General features: G+C 48.2%; 3 protein-coding genes across 4 annotated transcripts; all 3 read left to right on the forward strand.

Moving 5' to 3' along the window:
* The first annotated feature begins 1925 nt into the window (after window positions 1-1925).
* On the forward strand, window positions 1926-5078 carry LOC109762674 (succinate dehydrogenase [ubiquinone] iron-sulfur subunit 1, mitochondrial). Of its 2 annotated transcripts, none has more exons than XM_020321546.4 (2): window positions 1926-2708; window positions 3651-5078. In XM_020321546.4, exons 1-2 carry the CDS (start codon window positions 2035-2037, stop codon window positions 4075-4077), a joined length of 1101 nt encoding a protein of 366 aa, XP_020177135.1. In that variant the 5' UTR covers window positions 1926-2034; the 3' UTR covers window positions 4078-5078. The 2 variants fall into 2 exon arrangements, with proteins under 2 accessions (XP_020177135.1, XP_020177144.1); XM_020321555.3 differs by having other exon boundaries at window positions 1936-2708; window positions 4658-5078.
* A 440-nt stretch (window positions 5079-5518) lies between these two features.
* Window positions 5519-6531, forward strand: LOC109762665 (photosystem II reaction center proteins PsbY, chloroplastic). Its single transcript, XM_020321535.4, has one exon. The coding sequence runs from the start codon at window positions 5746-5748 to the stop codon at window positions 6352-6354; it is 609 nt and encodes a 202-aa protein (XP_020177124.1). The 5' UTR covers window positions 5519-5745; the 3' UTR covers window positions 6355-6531.
* Window positions 6532-6804: 273 nt separating this feature from the next.
* On the forward strand, window positions 6805-7769 carry LOC109762634 (3-ketoacyl-CoA synthase 5-like). The gene is made up of 3 exons (XM_020321507.1): window positions 6805-7176; window positions 7230-7393; window positions 7724-7769. Exons 1-3 carry the CDS (start codon window positions 6805-6807, stop codon window positions 7767-7769), a joined length of 582 nt encoding a protein of 193 aa, XP_020177096.1.
* The last annotated feature ends 10419 nt before the right edge of the window (window positions 7770-18188 follow it).

Below are 18188 nucleotides of genomic sequence, written 5' to 3' on the forward strand. Positions count from 1 at the left end.
ATCTTCTATTTGAAAATTATTAATCAAGCATTCGAAAAAACATAAAAATGTATATACAAAACAATGTTGACCATGTAATACAAAAATATTAACCAAGCACTTGAAAATGTTAAATGTGTATGAAGAAAATGTTCAGCATGTACATAAAAAGTATACAATGTGTGAAAAAAGTTGATCATGTATTTGGAAATTTCTAAAAACGCATTTAAATAATTTAAACATGTATTTAACTTTTTCAATCAAGCATTTGCATTTTTTAAAATGCGTATAGAGAAAATGTTGACCATGTAATAAAGAAATCTTAATCTTGTGTTTTGAATAATGTTAATCAAGCATTGAAAATTTCAAAATGTGTAGAAATTTTTTGACCATATATTTTGAAAATGTTTATTTTCTATTTAAAAAATGGTAATGAAGCATTTGAAAATATTAAAAAATATCTATAGAATTCTTCTGACAATGTGTTCAAAATTATGGAATATGTATCTGTAAAATGTTAATCATGTGTTAGAAAAATGTTCTTGACATATAAAAATGTATGATGAAAACCAAAAGAAACAAAGAATACCAAAAAACTATGAAACGAAAAAAGAAACTAAAAAAGCAAAGAAAAAAGAAACGAAAAAGAGAACAAAGAAACAAGTGCAAAAATAATGAAGGACAGTGCGAACCTACACATAAATACAGAAAAACAAAAAAAAAACTGCTGAAATGCGTTGGAAACAAGGAAAGAAACAAAAAAAACCAAAAAATGACGAAATGAAAAAGAAAATAAAAAACAACAAATAGAAGAAAAACAGGCGCAAGAAAGAAAAAGAAAAAAGGAAACAAAAATCCAGAAAAAACCTTAAAAAGAAACAAAAACAGATGGGAAAAAGAGAAAACCATGAAAACCGAGAATGAAATGAAGGAAATAGGTTGAAAACAAATAAAAAAATGAAGAAAAACCGTTGATGAAACAAAAGAATACGGAAGTAAGAATAGAAAAATGAAAAAAGAAAAAATATCAAAGAAAGCGGTGCCAATGCGAGTGCCTCGATCGAGACCAGATCGAACAGAAAAAATCCAGACAAAACTGGGTTGTTCCAATGGCTAAACGTGGGGGAAAGCTTTCATTCGACATCAACATATATCTTGTTATAAGCGTGATATAGTCCCCAGCGACAAAAGTCTACATTAGAGTTTGGGGATTTGGGCGAGCAAGGCTAGGAAGCTCAAATGATTTTGGGCCGATTTGGGCATATTGATTTTTGTATTTTGAATGTTGGTTACTTTTTTTCTATAAAGTTGGACAAACTTTACGAAGGTTGGCTTTAGACAAATGTTATACGCTAATTAAAAAGTAGCGGAGGGAGTACTTTGTTTATGACTTAATTTATGTACCAATGACTTAATTTATACCGATGGCCTAATGAGCACGTTTTGTGTACCAATGACTTAATTTATTCATTAATTTTTACATTCAAAATTCTCTCTCCGTTCATAAGTATTATATGTATTGAATATTTAAATATAGACTACATATGTAGTGAAATGAGTGAACAAACACACTAAAAATGAGTTAACTACAGTAGTAGAGAGATACTTTCAGTTTCCTAGACCATTCCCGAATTCTCACAGGAAGACCGGTGCGACAACAGCGTCAAAACTGAAATAGAAGACCTGAAAAACGAGAGGAGGAAAAAGCTACACAAATCACATAATACTTGGCGCTACTGAAGTCATTTTCCCTAGCCAACTTCCCTTTGTCATCTTGCAAACGGCCCAGAGCTTGTCCACATCTCCACCCTCCCATCCACAAGAAGGCCCAACCCAAGCTTTCAGGAGCCCCACCTGTCAGTAACCCACCTCAACCCTAGAACCGCCATTCCTTTACCTCCATCTTGACCCCACATGTCATCCACCCATCTACGCCCGAAGATATATATACCCAGCTGGGCCTAAGCCCACCACGCGCCCCCTTCCCCTCTCCAACCTCCCAAAAATAAAGGAGAAAAAGTAGAGAGAGAGAGAGAAACGCGAAACCCCAAATCGATGGCCGCCGCCGCCCTCCTCCGCCGCTCGCCGGCGGCGCGCGCCCTCCTTTCGCCGGCCCTCTCCTCCCGCCTCGTCGCCTCCAAGCCCCACTCCTCGTCCCCCGCGCCACCGCCGCCATCGTCGAAGCCCGCCAGCACCAAGACCTTCTCGATCTACCGCTGGGACCCGGACTCCCCGTCGACCAAGCCCCACCTCAAGGACTACAAGGTGGACCTCTCGGACTGCGGCCCCATGGTGCTCGACGCGCTCCTCAAGATCAAGAACGAGCAGGACCCGTCCCTCACCTTCCGCCGGAGCTGCCGCGAGGGCATCTGCGGCAGCTGCGCCATGAACATCGACGGCGACAACGGGCTGGCCTGCCTCACCAAGATCTCCTCGGAGGCGGCCGGGGCCTCCACGATCTCGCCGCTCCCCCACATGTTCGTCGTCAAGGACCTCGTCGTCGACATGACCAACTTCTACAACCAGTACAAGAGCGTGGAGCCGTGGCTCAAGCGCAAGGACCCGCCGGCGGCCGGAGGGAAGGAGATCTACCAGTCCAAGGCCGACCGCGCCAAGCTCGATGGCATGTACGAGTGCATCCTCTGCGCCTGCTGCTCCACGTCCTGCCCGTCCTACTGGTGGAACCCAGAGGAGTATCTCGGCCCCGCCGCGCTGCTCCATGCCAACAGGTATACCCGCACCTTCCTCATAGGCACTTGATACTTGATATCGTGAATTGTGATGATATGCTGAGTATGTTGCGTCTGTGTGCTAGATCTACTCGATTACTGAATGACATGTGATTGTTGGATTGGTGTGTCATGCTGTGAAGTGGTTATGGGATGATACTGAGGGTGGTTTTATCTCGCTTAGGTAGTTATTAGGCGTGCAACTAAGTGCGTTTTATCTAGGAGAATTGTTCGCTTTTCTGATGTGGCGATGTATTACTTGGTCCATTTTTGCAATGATCATCTGGTACTTCTTTGCTAGCTCCCTGGCAAAGCGGTGTAGATGATTGTTTGGTGGATAGTGTGAATTGCCCATTTGGCTGAAGAATGCCTATACAGTTTAGGGCCTCAGTGACTGTTTGTATACTTTTTGGGTTCATGTATGCAATGATCATCTGCTACTTTTTTACTAGCTCCCCGGTGAAGCGGTGTAGATGAGCATTTGGTGGAAGAATGGCTGATACATTTTAAGGCATGAGTGACTGTTTGTATTCTTTTCTATCTGGTCGTTGGCTGATTGATTTGGAAGTTGATGCCACCTCTGGAAATAATCATGAGTTTGTAGTTTTAGTAAACTGCTTCTTCATGACATCATGAGTCTTTTTCCTTAGTCTGATTCTTGATGACATTGGAAGCCCTAGTTTACCCCCCCCCCCCCCCCCCCACACACACCCACCCACCCACCTAGAGTAGCCTGTTTCTTGACGAGGCCTTGATTTGGAAGTTACTTTTGTTTGTGGTGGCTTCTCTTTTAGTATAGAGCATGCCAGTTCCTTACCAGCAAATTATGGTTATGTTCTACCAAAATTAAAATGGTAATTGTCTAATATATTTAATGCCTTTTGCTGTAAGCTTTAGGATGTTGTTAAGTCCATGACACGTTCACCCGTTCAACCTTTTTAGGCTTCCGCTGTGGGGGACGCTATTGAAACCAAAACCCAGCAAGCTTCCGCTGTGGGGGACGCTAATGAAACCACAACCCAGCATGTTCATGCACGTCCAAGCACGAGGATACCATGGGGTCTCAGTCTCAGAGAAGAGAAACTTGCGGGATCACAAACGTAGAATTCTTGCAGCAAAATATGAGCTGAGAGGAAAGCTTTATAAGGCTGTCTGTAGGGACCCTGAACTTCCATCAGATATGCGGGATAAGTTTCGCTATAAGTTGTCCAAGCTGCCAAGAAATAGTAACATGACACGTCTTAGAAACCGCTGTATTTTCACGGGCCGCTCTCGTGGTGTCTACCAGAAATTCCGCATGTCTCGTATTGTGTTCCGCACCTTGGCAAATAAGGGTGAACTGATGGGTGTTAAGAAAGCGTCTTGGTAGATGTTACCAGATGGGTAGAACAAAGAACTAGCTCTTCAGTAGTCCAGCAAAATAAGGTTGCCCTCTTTCAGTGTTTGATTCCTGAAACTATCTGTCAAGCTTTGTTTTGCCAGCAAACGGCATGGTTTTCTCTTTATTTAGTTGAAGCAGTGTAATGTACTGTTTTTTTTTATGCTATTCAGCATTTATGAAGCTAAAGATTCTGTTGTTTAAGGTTTCTACGAGCTGGCTGTTTGATTCAGTATTTATCTGATCTGGCTTTACTTGATGTGTGCACTGAGATTTCATATCTGATCCTCTGATTTATCATATTTGTCACCATGTGCCTGTCATAACATATAATCTAAAACATGATCTGATATAAGGCACATGAAAATTTGACTAATAATTGCAACTCCCCTTAGTCAGAAGAAACTGGAAACAGAAAACAGATGTGTTGGGTTTTTAGTTGTTTGTCACTTGTGCAAGCATCATCTCATTTCACATATCTGCAAGTGTTTCAAATGCCTTCAGCCCTGTTCCTTTGGATTGGGTTGACGACTGTAGTGTTCGAGAGATATAAACACATTCGTCCTTCCAGGTGGATCCAAGACAGCCGTGATGAGTTCACAAAGGAGCGCCTCGACTCCATCAACGACGAGTTCAAGCTGTACCGCTGCCACACCATCAAGAACTGCACGCATGCCTGCCCCAAGGGACTGAACCCGGCGAAGCAGATCGACACAATAAAGAAGCTGCAGCTCGGAGCCTGAGTGAGGTCTACTACCCCGTGGAGATGTGGAAAATTGTAATCAGCCTGGCATTTGGTTTGTTTTGGCTCCGTGGTGACAAATAATGGGTGGAAACGCAGGATATTCCCAGCTTGACGATTCCGTGTAGTTCGTGAATAATTGCTACCAGATTTTATTCTTTTCGTGCTGTATCTAGTTTGGTGGTTCTCCGTTGATCATCTTTTGATGTCCATGCATCAATTAATTCATAAACTTTTGAATTGTTGCCAACGTTTGGATGTTGCATATGTGTTGTCTGCTTCCTTCGTCTCAGGGACATAAGCACTTTCAGTGTTACCGAGTTTACCTCGTCAACCTGTTTTAGTTCTGCAAATAATCATGGGTCTTCTCCTCCATCGCTCGGGCTTGTTGCCGACGTAGACGAAGAGGAAAACAGTCGAATGCACGAAGATTAACGTCATTACGTGTACTTTTAACTGAAATCACCGTAAATACCTAGCGACGTTTCAATCCAGATGATCTCCGATCTTGTCTTTTCTCGAGACGAATACGATCTTGTCGTTTGGTACCATAGGGCATTCTAGAGTACGCTTATATTCCTACGGCGAGATATCTCAATTTTCGACTCATTTCACCACTCTACCCTACTTCCTCTCATCAAAGTCTCCATGTAAATCGTGTGGTCCCCACGTCGTTGCTCCCACAGCCAATGGCATTGCAAGTTGCAGGCCGCGAGATAAGCTTTCAAACCTCGATCGCACACTCGCTGCACAAGATAAGCTAGCCACATCGTTCCTTCTAGAAACGCACTGGAGGGCATCGCATTACACACCCTCGCACCTCACACCACTCCTCCATCCACCTTTTTGCCAGCGTGAGAGCTTCTTCTTTCTTGCGAGGGAGAGAGGGTAGCGAGCAACCAGGGAGCTAGGCGTCAATGGCGACCATAGCCACGATGACCATGCTCAAGCCCGCCAAGATCACGGCCAGGTCGGCGCCTTCGTCGCCGTCGTCCAGCGCCAAGGTGGCGTCGCCGAGCATCTCGCTGCGCAGCCTGCAGAAGAACGCGGCCAAGAAGGGAGCCCTGGCCGTGTCGCCGGCGGCCGCGGCCATGGCGAGCGCCTTCTTCACCTCGCTGGCCTCGTCGGACGCGGCGATGGCGTCGCAGCGGATCGCGGACGTGGCGGCGGCGGCCCCCGCGGACGACAACCGGGGCCTGCTCCTGCTCTTCGTGGTGGCGCCCGCGCTCGGGTGGGTGCTCTACAACATCCTCCAGCCGGCGCTGAACCAGCTCAACAAGATGCGGTCCGAGAAGGCGCTCGTCGCCGGGCTCGGCATCGGCGCCGCCGCGGCCGCCGGCCTGGCCGCCGTGCCGGAGCCGGCCTCCGCTGCCGTGCAGGAGCTGGCCGCGCTGGCGGCGGTCGCGCCGGCCGACGACAACCGGGGCCTGCTGCTGCTCTTCGTGGTGGCGCCCGCCCTCGGCTGGGTGCTCTACAACATCCTGCAGCCGGCGCTGAACCAGCTCAACAAAATGCGATCCAACTGAGCGCGCGTACGTCGTCGTCGTGGCATCGCATGCGGTCCGGCCGAGTGGGTTCGTATGTGTGTGTTCGTCTATTAAGAGTCGTGGTAGTAGCGTGGAACGTGGTGTGAGTGCCCGCTTGCATACTCTCTAATCTTGTTCCTTCCATTGATCAAATGCAGTACAGCTCTTCTTGTTTCTCTTCTGCTACGTTCAGTGCAATGTTCTCTTCTGCTACATTCCATGCTGGATTGGGTTTTTAGGGCAACTCTAACCAATCCTGTAAAAATAAAGGACGATCCTTAGCAAATGTTTTTACTTCAGATTTGACCGGTGCTAGCCGATCCACAATATATAACGAGTAAAGTTACTTTTTGTTTACGTATTTCGTCGAACATTTGTCATGCGTGTCCGCGATGATGGTGACCACATCGAAAACGCTGGCGTCCGCCATCGTGATCGTGCTCGGCGAGGATGGAAGGCGGCGTTGGGGTCACTCTAGAGCCACCCGTGGAAGCCCTCGACCGTCTCCCTCGGCCATCTCCCGTGCACGTCTTCCTGGCCACGTTCCTCCCGGCCGTCGCGGCCGTTCTGTACCTCATGATGCGGCCGTGCTCTGTGTACCTCGTCAACTACTCCTGCTTCCACACCAACCCCAGCCACCGCGTCTCCCTCGACACATTCCTCGAGCACGCCAAGCTCGTCATCTTCATCGAGGGGGCCTTCATTGACGAGCGCAACGTCCGTCTCATGACGCGGCTGCTGGAGCGGTTCGGGCTCGGGAAGGAGACGTGCGTGCCCCCGGCGCACCACTTCGTCCTGCCGTACCGGAACTTGGAGGCCTCAGTGAGGAGGTGGAGTTCATCATCCTTTCCGCCATTGACGATCTTCTTGCCAAGACGGGCATCAGCCCCGACGCCATTGACTTCCTCGTCGTCAACTGCAGCCTCTTCGTGCCCATCCCATTCTTCACCGACATGATCATCCACAAGTACAAGATCCGCAACGACATCTGCTATGTGCACCTGTCCGGGATGGGGTGCAGCGCGGGGGTGGTCGTTAGGTTGAGTTCTTCGTCTACGAGGTCACCAGGAGGTCACCGTCGAGGTCGTTGGCGAGGCCGGAGGTCGCCGCCATCGACAAGGAGCTTCACGCAAATCGCCGGCCAGCCACAAGAAGGCCTTTGCGTGAAGACAATTTATCCTCGGCCGCCATCAGACGGAGTATATTTAGGGATTCGATAGGCTAAGAGCATTACTAGTGGAACCCTCGAACCCTCAAATTCTTAAAGCAGTTTTAAGGGTTGAGAAGTGCCACTTTTTAACATTTTTAAAGGTTGAAAAACAGGGGCAAATACTAGAACCCTTAAACCCAACCCTTAAACTGCTTTAAGGATTAGATTTGAGGGTTCTAGTCTTTGCCTCGACCCCAACCTTTAAATCTATCATTTGACATCTTATAATTTATGACAACAAGAACACAATCAACTTCCAAACAAACTACCAAATGACAATCATTGATGCATGGTTTAATAGTTTACATCACAAAATCATCATCTTCCTCTTCTCATCGGCACCATCACCAAAAAGTTGCACCTCGGCGCCATCTCCTAGACCACAAGCGGGCTCCATCAAGCATCTCCATCGGCACCGGTGGAGTCGTACACACCGCCATCACCACAACTACTCATCGGAGTGTCACCTCAAAAAGTAGAGGACGCAACACAGAACATCCTCTTCCTCTCTGCGATGTCCTCCTTGGTGTCCTTCCGCCATTGCAATTGGTCTTGATCCATGTCCTTCTTGGACATCATAATGTGCTCTTTCTCTTCCACCATGAGTTCTTTGCATACCTTTGCGATGGATGAACCCACTATTCTTCGGCTTGATCCTACAATAGACGTCCTCGATCCTTTGCCAATACCGTTTACCGGCTTGATCGGTGTCGGCGGTTGCATCCATTCCCACAGCTGCCCAAGCACGAACCAAGAGGACATCTTCCGGCTCGGTGTAGTTTGTCGACCGCGCGTGTGGGCGGGAAGCGGCGGTGAATGCCTCCTCCTCTATCTCGGCCACCTCCTCCTCGTCATCCCCTTCATCCTCCTCATCTTCCTCCTTTTCCTCCAAGTCGTCACCAACCCTAAAGGGGTCTAGGGGCGGAGCTCCGAGGTCCACCTCCGCGTTTTGGAGGAGGTCCATGAACGAGGATGGGGTTGCCATTTCCTCGAACACCTCGTGCGCGGCGGGAGGAGGTTCGGCGACGGCGGCGGGCGGGGCCGCGGGCTTGTTCCGCGGCACGGGCTTCTTCCGCGGCTTGGTCACGGCCGGGGACGAGCCGGCGACCTTGGAGGCCGCCCCTCGCGGCCCATGAGAGGCCGCCTTCGGCCGGCTCTTCTTGGTGGCCGGGGCGGGCGCCGGGGAGGCGGCGAGGGCGGGCGCCGGGGCGGGAGCCGGGGAGGCGGCAGGAGGAGGTGCGAGGCCCGCCCGCCGCCGCTTGGCCCCGACGTGGGTCGCCGCCACCACGTCGGCCACGGTCGGGCGGGCGGGGGCGGGGGCGGGGGCGAGGCGGGCGGGACGGGCGGGGCGGGCGGGGGCACCGTGGCGGCGGGGCCCTCCATGGCCGGCGCAGCAGGAGGCGGCGGGAGGCGGCGGGAGGAGGAGGCCGGGAGGAGGAGGCAGTTGGCTCCCGCGTGAGAGAGTAGGAGAAGTGCGGGTTGGGGGGAGATTTTCCTCTCAACCCCTACTTCTTCAGGTTGCAAAGTGGTTTGAGGGTTGGACCTCTAAATTTTTTTTACGGGTTTGAGGGTTTAGAGGTTCTAGTCTACGGCGTTTTTTCGGTGAAAACTGTAAAAAAAAACGGTTATTTTTAGGGGTTTGAGGGTGCGGCGTAAGAAAAGAAAACCAAATTTATTCTTCCTTACGGTCGAATAAGGGATCGGTTAGAATCGCCCTTAGGAGGTGCTTTGACTATAGTCACGATGTGCCAAGAAACTTTCAAAAGCCTAGGCAAACCGCAAGTCACAGAGTGTTTAGGATGTCATCTTTTTCTTCCAAACCGCTAATACTCCCGTTCTGGTTTATTAGTCTTTATTGTATTTTGTGTCAATTTTTAACTATAGATTTAACTAACAAAATGTTTATGCATGTTATAAAAAATTATATCATTGAAAACTATGTTTAAATATGAATCTAATGATATAATTTTTGTTGGCATGCATTAACATTTATTTATTAAATCTTTGATCAAACTTTGACACAAATTATAAAGATGACCAATAAACCAGGACCAAGGTAGTATATCACTAGAGGATTCATTATCGCTCTAGTGGAGTTTAGCCGTTTGTGGCACCAGATCTGTGGTTTGGCTTCGAGCAATCTTCTAGCCTCACTGTACTACACGGTCCATGCTACTAGTACCGTCCCTGCATCACAGGGCAGAGACACTGGACACATGAAACTAAAAGATCGGCACTTTCGAGGAAATCGATAGCCGTGACACAGTACTACTACACGCTAGTGGGTTAGTCAAGGTCAATGGTATTCGCGTTGCACTGTGTGCGTCTCGGCTTTTGCATCGCTCGCTCGCTAGCCCGCGCGTGTCAGCCGTCCAGTGAGGCCCATTTCCCCGTCCTCCTCCATCTCCCCGAAACTGTCAGGTCCGGTTTGACAGATGCCAAGCCGCAGCTCTCGTGAACAAGACGGTGGCCAAGCCTTCAGCTTTCCTTCTCTTTTTTATCAGCTATCCTTCTTTCTTCTGCCGGGGGTGAAATGGTAAATTGATCTTAGGGCATCTTCAACTCTGACCAACATATTTGCTCCCGCATCCATCTGCACACAGGGAGGCCTGTTATTCGCACACAACCACGTCATCATGTACCTCCAACGCCGAGGATGATGCACTGCAGCTCACGTCTAAGAGAGACCTGTCCGGAAGCACGGTACGCAAGCAATCCGACAAATGCTTTTGGAGATCCGAAACCCCACACGCCCGAGAGATACCTTGTCTTGACGCGCAGCGGCTATGAACTGCCCTAGGTCGGTTCGCACGCCCCTAAAGCCTCGAGGATCGCTGCCCTTCAATACGACGAACGAGCGAAGAATGAGAGAGAAAGAACAAGGGAGAGATATAAGATTTAGGGTAATAAGTAGACGGGTTTTGTCGTTTATGTGTTGTTGTTCAATCGGCCGGCACCTCCCGTCTATACGAAAAAGGGTTTCCCCCGCTTTGTATTACAAAGCAACCATCCGATACAACCAACGATAGGTGCTGGGGCGGAAGCAGCACAATCACGCCCAAAAGAAAAGAAAGAGAAAAAAGAAAAGAAACAAATGCCGATAAAGGCGGATCGACAAAAAACGACGAAGCCTCGCGACCGCTGCGTCCACCGGAAATCGCCCCCCCCCCCCCCAAGCTCCGAGACTCCGAAGCGCCGGTACCAATCAACACCTCCAAGAAGAGACGCGACGATGACGACGCTGCTGCCAAGGGTTTCCCCTGGTACGCGGTGAGGAGAGAGGAAGGGTAGCCCCGCCGCCCTCCAGAAAGGTCCGGTGGTACCCTCAGGCGCCACCGCATCGGTGTCGGCCAAGCCAACAGGGATTTCTCCCGATCACATCCTCCACCTCAGGCACTCCAGGGCTCGCCACCAAACTGACCACCACCCTGCGCCAACACGGACACGAAGCTTCCCACGCTGTCTCACCACGGCACCGCGAAGATGGCCTGCATAACGAAGAAGGGGAGCAGGGACTAGGGCAGTAGCACCGTCAGCATACTAGAGGGCCCCACCTCCACCGTCCACGACGGTAGCCGACCGGACGCCAAAGCAGGAGCCTACCAGGCCCGTGGCCCCACAGGCCCGGCCGGGCCCTTAGAGGCCCGGACAGCTCCCGCCTCCGCGCCGCAGCTGGCACGCCGTCGGCGCCGCTGCTGGCATGCCGTCGGCGCCGCTGCCCCCCGTCCGAGTTGCTCCTCCTCACCACACAGACGGCGACGAAGCCACGCCGGGGGACGGCCCGCTAGGACCCAGATGGGGCCCGCGGGCCCCGATCTGGGCCGGGGGCGCGCCACCGGCCAACCTGCGCCGCCACGCCGTCTCGCCGCCAAGGGGCCGCACCACCACCGCGCGTGCCACCGGCCACCGCTGCCGGGACGCCGGGCCGTCATCAAGCCGAGGAGCACCGCCGCCGCCCCTATGCACCGGGTAGGGAGCCGTGCGTGCGGGGACAGGCAGGCCCCGCCGCCGCCAACACCACCCGGCCAAGCGCCGGGGGCGCCCGTCGGTGGCGGCAGAGGGAAAGAGAAACGAGGGCGGCCGAAGAGGGGGCGGGGTTCGCGCCGCCGCGGCCACTGATAATCCCCAAGTGCAGGGAATCATCGTAGCAATTCCCAAAGGTGGAAGTGATAAGTATGGAGTGTCGAACCCACAAGGAGCTAAAGGTAAGATCAATATTCTCTCAAGTCCTATCTGCCACTGATACGACTCTACGTACACCGAAAGTTTGCTTCCAACTAGAAACGAGAAATAAAACTACGTTGTGGGTATGAAGAGGATAACTTTGCATGATATCGGAGAGTTAAAATATAAAAGTAGGTGCTGTTATCATAAAGTTAGAATATATTACTAAATATTATAAATAGCGAGTGTGGAATAATGATGGATCGGTGTGCGGAATTGTCCTAGGCAATTGTCACTAAAAAAAGACACTTCCGTGATGATACGTGTTTGTCACAGTAGGTCGCATTTTTTGTCATGCATGTACATCGATGACAAATTTATGACAGAATCAAGATAGTCATACCTGTGCTGTCGTAGAAGTGTTCCATGACATTACCAAAATTATCATCACGGAAGTGTCCACTTCCATGACAATAAATCGCGCGTCACAGAAGTGCTTTCGTCAAGGGCGACCGACAGATGGCATCCACCATAACGAACGCCGTTAAGCTATCGGGTCCGTCTTTGGATCCGATAACCCGTTAACAGCCCCGACCAATGGGGATTTTCCACGTGTAAAATCATCATTGGCTGGAGGAAACATGTGTCGGCTCACCGTTGGGACAGATGTCATCCACTCATTGGACACAAAGCGCCTATGATACATTGACACGTGGCACGGCCCAACAGAGACCCATTCCTGTGAAAAGGCCGACCCGTTTGACTTGGTCAAAAGGTGGCGGGCCGGCCCACGGCAAGCCTGTTAACGGCCTGTTCGCATATAGCCCATTTACAGCCCGCTAACCCAGGGCCCGTTTACGGCCTAACCGAATTAGGCCCAGTAGCGTCATCTGGGCCGTCCAATATAATTCCAGCCCGTTTTAACTTCCGGCCCATGTATGGCCCATGACGTCTTTTGGCCCATATGAGGCCCTTATTACTCTCGGCCCATTAACGGCCCGTGGTAAAACTGGCCCGTAATGAACAGTGTATCACTTTATACCCGTTAACGGCCCGTGGTGGAACTGGCCCGTAATGAACCGTGTATCACTTTATACCCGTTAACGGCCCGTGGTGGAACTGGCCCGTAATGAACCGTGTATCACTTTATACCCATTAACGGCCCGTGGTGGAACTGGCCCGTAATGAACAGTGTATCACTTTATACCCATTAACGGCCCATTATTCCGTTGGGCCGTTTCCAGCCCATGTTATCTTTCGGCCTTCTCGGGGCCCATTTATTCTTGGGCTCATTTCCACATTCGTTTACTTACGGCCCGTTACTGTCATTTTCTGCTTGTGGGCCAAATTCAGCCCGTGGTTACAGTCGACCCGTTTGTGGCCCGTTAATACGTTGGGCCGTTTTCATAGCGTCATCAAATACGGCCGATTAACGACGACCCGTTATGGTCGGCCCATGAACGGACGATTCCAACTCTAGCCCGTTTACGGCCATAAAGCGGTATGTTATTGGCCCATGTTTGGCCAATCGATCATACGACCCGTAGAAGGCCCATTGATAATACGGCCCGTAGAAGGCCCATTGATGATACGGCTCGTAGAAGGCCCATTGTTTCTACGCCACGTAGAAGGCCCATTGTTTCTAAAGCCCGTAGAAGGCCCAGCGTCACTACAGTAAATATGTAGCCCATGGTTATTGTGGCCTAGTTTAAAAAAAAGGTTATTGCGGCCACTAGCAAACCGCGGAAAAAGAACAGCACTGACTACAAGCAAACAAATAAACAAGACAACAAGGAAATAAATAACCAAGCAACTTATGCTAGGCTATCACGGCTATTACACATATTACATCCACTGGGCATCGAAGTTCGCCACCAGTGCAAATATAGGGAACAAAGCAGCATATCATATACACTAGTTGTCAAAGTTGGCGACCAGTGCAAATAAACGCCGCAGCAAAACATGTCCAGAACTGAAACCACTTCAGAAGATCTCAAGAAACAATATCCTGGGTACCCATAATGCTGGCAAGATGCTTAGCAAGCTTATGAACTTTCTCTTGTTTGGCGCTTAAATCCTCCAGCGCTTGCTGTTGCACCAGAAAGTATGCATCTGAATTCTGCAAGGACTTCCTCAGTCCTTCAGCTTCCTGTCGAAACACATCTGATCGATGTCTTTCAACTTGAAGCTGAGACTCAAGAAGACAAACTGATTCAGGCAGCGAGTTCGAAGAGCTTGTGCCAGCGGTAGTGGCCAGTAACTCGAACACTACATCAAGACAGGACTTCTGGGTTCTCTCACTGTCGTCAAGGTAGTTTTTATCAGCTTTCTTGGACACCAACAGGGATGTCTCACTATCTTGAACCTTATCTGCATTACTTCCTTCACCATTGCATAACGGGGTATTGTTCTCCAATATTTTGTCCGCATTCTAAAAGAGAAACAAGCAGACACATCACAGATTTACCATGTTGTATATGAAACTCATTTTGGTAAATCAGTTCAGTAGTAAAGTGCACAAGATAACAACATGAAACAAACATATATCTATGTACCATGGTCACTTTATGGTCTATATCATTCTAGTTTTTGGTGCCAAATCAAGATAGACACACAGTTCAAATAATATTTGTTCAAGACAAAGCAGAATAGACAGAATATAAGTGTGGGAAACTATAGAGACACTTGTAATGTGCATGACATGAGAACATAACTGTTTATTCAATTGAAACTGAAATCAATATAGAGCAAGTTACAACAGCAAACCAGTTAAAGAAACAAGTTTAAAACATACCTGTTGCACCATTGGAGTTTCAATTCCATCCTTCAAATTTGAAAATAGTTTGTCTGAGTAAATACAGTGATGCAAGAGCAAAGGAGTATGAACCATAGCTACAGAACCTGACCTGAGAACAATTCTTCTTCTCCTTTAAGCGTTGAGTTGGGATTCGGAGTGGTGGTCCTCGTGCTTTGGGCACTGCAGTTCCCTTACTAACTGCTCGTGTTTGGGTGCTCTGTGGTGGAGACGGTGCTGTGTCAACTGGAACTGGGTTACTATCTGCTAGGGTTGGGGTTAGAAGGGGTGTAGTTGGTTCTCTGTCCAACTGGGTAGGCGTACAATCTGCGAGAGTCTGGGTTATGTGTGGTGGGGCTGGTTCTTGGGCAAGTACAACCGTGGTTCTATCTGCATCAACTAGTAGCACTATCTTTTCCGAAGACCGTGTTGTTACTCCCTTAGATACTGCCATCACCCTCTCCAATTCAAATGGCTGATAAACAAGAAAAGTAATTGAATGTACATACATTGTATGATAGACAGGTGCAATGGATAGTGGGGAATAAAAGAGGGCATGAAATAATTCACATTTATGTTGTCTAACCAAACATGATAGCATGACACAATTTCACATATATGATGGCTAACTAAACAGGATAGCATGATACAATTTCATATTATGATGGCTAACTAAAAAAGATGGAAAGACATAGTTCAAAATATGATGACTATGTAAACAGGATGACATGATATAACTATATAATGTGTTTATTAAATAGGTTGGCATGCCATAATTCACGTACATGCCGCCTATGGAAACATGATAGCATGATATAATTCCTGGATAGAATGACATAATTCAAAATATGATGACTGTAAACACTAAACAAGATGAGATGATATAACTATATGATGTGTTTATTAAATGGGTTGCCATGCCATAATTCAGACAGATGTTGTGTATGTAAACATGATGGCATGATATAATTCAAATATATGATTTATATAGTAAGCAAGTAAGCAGATGGCAATCCATATATGATGTAAAAACTAAGCAATGCAAGACAACATGCATGACATGGGTAATATAACCCTGTCAAGTTTGAGCATAGACCTCAGGGGGGAAATAGGACTGGTCATTAGTCTCTGAATCCTCCTCTGAGGAGCTCTCTGTATCCAGCAAGATGTCTGCTTCAGCAGGTAGCATTGTCTGCTCTGAATACCTTGTTTTCACTCCAGATACCTCCATCACCGCTTCAAATGGCTGATGCACAGGAAGAGTAGTTGAATATACAAACGTTGTCAACAAATGCAACACGTAATACAAAAAAATGATAGCATGATATAATTCACATACATGATGATTGGCTCAACAGCATGGCATTGCATAATTCACATATATAATGCCTTTGCAACAAGATAGCATTGCATAATTCACATATAGAATGTCTTGCAACAAGATGGCAATGCATAATTCACATATATGGTAGACACTAAACAGGTGGCATTCACACAAAGCATGTCTAAACTAATCAAATGACATCGCAATGCAAGACACCATACGCACGATATGAGCAACATAACCCTGTCAAGTTAACTAGAGCATACACCTCGGGGGGGCATAGGACTGGTCATCTGTCTCTGAATCCTCCTCTGAGGAGCTATCCGTAACCAGCGAGATATGCGCTTCGTCAGATAGCATAGTCTACTCTGAAGACCTTGTTTTCACTCCAGAATTTTCCATCATCATACTGATGCACACGAAGAGTAGTTGAATGTACTAACATTGTTGACAAATGTAATACGTAATGAAAAAAGGATGGCCTGATATAATTCACATATAGATGACTGGCTAAGCAGGATGGCATTGCAAAATTCACATATATGATGCCTGGATAAACAAGATGGCATTGCATAATTCACATAAACGATGAATAAACTAAACAGATGTCATTCACACAAAGCATGTCTAAAACTAAGCAGTTGACATATTTGATGTATAAAGGAAGCAATGCAAGGCACCATATGCATGATATAACCAACATCAGCATGCCAAGTTAGAGCGAAGACCTCATGGGGTAAATAGGAGTGGTCTTCTGCTTCTGAATCCCCCTCAGAACAGTTATCTTCCTCTTGATTACGATCCAAAATGGGTGGAGGGGGGGCTGCCTTTGCGCCACCATGGAGCGACATCTGCATGAAATTTTATTGCCACGCAAGGCTCGTCTCTTTTGCTCTACATGTTCAGTTCCATTGTGTACAATAACTGACATGCATAGGAATAAAACATAGTGAGATTATGTAAGGAGTGCATGCACAAATCCAGAGTGATGGTAGCAAACTGTGGATAGACCCAAAACCAATGATAGCAGGCAGATAATAGCTTTAGTTAAAAAATACAGATAATGGCTCCTTTAATGTTTGTTTGCACCCAACATGAAACTCATAGTAGACACCCGAGATTAACCAGATAGTAGACAGACAGTACTGATTGCTGCCCCAATATGTACCCCACAACCATTTAAAAACTCAAGTTTCAGCATAAGTTTGGACCTGACTCGAAGTTTAATAGGTGAACACGACGATAAAGTAGCATGTCATCATATTAAGCGATGCATAATGTAAGCAGACACGGAAGAGTCTGACCTCTCTTGCGTGCAGTCCTCAAGGTCATCTGCTCAGTTGATGATGGTAATGCAGTTGTCGTGGCTGCCGACGGCGGGGAAGAAGATCTGAGGCGGCGAAAGACAGTCTGGAGAGCGGATCCCTGCTGTGGTGAACCCTTCCGTCGTTGGAGCAGCTGAGCTGGGGTGGAACATAGCACCGCAGGAGTAGGACAAACCACAGAAGGTTTTCTTTGACACATATCTGTAACAGAAGTAATTGTGTAAGGGCTTGTTTGAATTTGAGGATTCTAACAATGCAGGGATAGGAAATAGGCAGGAATAGGATAGGAATGCACGTGCAAAACAGAGAATTTAAAAACACAGGATTTCTGCCAATCTGGGTGTTTGGTTCACAAGAATTGGAAGATCACAGGATGCAAAGAAGTATGGTGAGATTAAGTCAAACCACAAGAAGTGTACAACCTCTTTGGCGAAGCCATGTCGATCTCAACGTGATTGGGTTGGCCGGTGAGGATGCTCCGGCTGACTTGGCTGTCGGAGGAGGGGAAGAAGATCTTAGGCGTCTGGAGATGGAGCCTGAGGTACTGCTCCGCTGTGATGGAGGGTTTCGTCGTTGGAGCAGCTCTGGTGAGTTGTACGACGCCGAGGCTGAAGCAGGATAAGAGAGACAACGTTAACCTGAGTGGAATTCTAATAGCATCTCCAATAGATGACGTAAAATACATAACCACAAAGTGCAAGATGTATACATCAGCCGCTCATCTCTGAACTTAACTGTCGAAACTGAACTTAACCGTCGAAACTGAATTTTGCTGTCGAAACTGAATTTTACTGTCGAAACTGAACGCACTAGAGGTGAGGCTACACGTCAGTCGACTGACTTTTTCATCTCTGGTCAGTCGATTTTGCAGCCGTTGGATACGAAATCAAGGGCCTGCAGTTCATCTTCAACCTCCACCCCCCTGAGCCGCCGGCCACCACCGGCCAAACAGCCGCCCCGCCCGCCCCAAAAACACTCCCCACCGCCGGTCCGCCGCTGCCCCGGCCATCCCTCTAG

This window comes from Aegilops tauschii, chromosome 7 (assembly GCF_002575655.3).
Source record: "Aegilops tauschii subsp. strangulata cultivar AL8/78 chromosome 7, Aet v6.0, whole genome shotgun sequence".
Classification (NCBI taxonomy): domain Eukaryota; kingdom Viridiplantae; phylum Streptophyta; class Magnoliopsida; order Poales; family Poaceae; genus Aegilops; species Aegilops tauschii.

Coding starts and splice junctions, on each gene's coding strand:
- LOC109762634 (XM_020321507.1), top strand. CDS start 6,805: ATGGAAGGCGGCGTTGGGGTCACTCTAGAGCCACCCGTGGAAGCCCTC. Junction 7,177..7,229: donor ACCGGAACTTGGAGGCCTCA/GTGAGGAGGTGG, acceptor CTTCTTGCCAAG/ACGGGCATCAGCCCCGACGC. Junction 7,394..7,723: donor AGCGCGGGGGTGGTCGTTAG/GTTGAGTTCTTC, acceptor AACTGCTTTAAG/GATTAGATTTGAGGGTTCTA.
- LOC109762674 (XM_020321546.4), top strand. CDS start 2,035: ATGGCCGCCGCCGCCCTCCTCCGCCGCTCGCCGGCGGCGCGCGCCCTC. Junction 2,709..3,650: donor GCGCTGCTCCATGCCAACAG/GTATACCCGCAC, acceptor CAACCTTTTTAG/GCTTCCGCTGTGGGGGACGC.
- LOC109762665 (XM_020321535.4), top strand. CDS start 5,746: ATGGCGACCATAGCCACGATGACCATGCTCAAGCCCGCCAAGATCACG.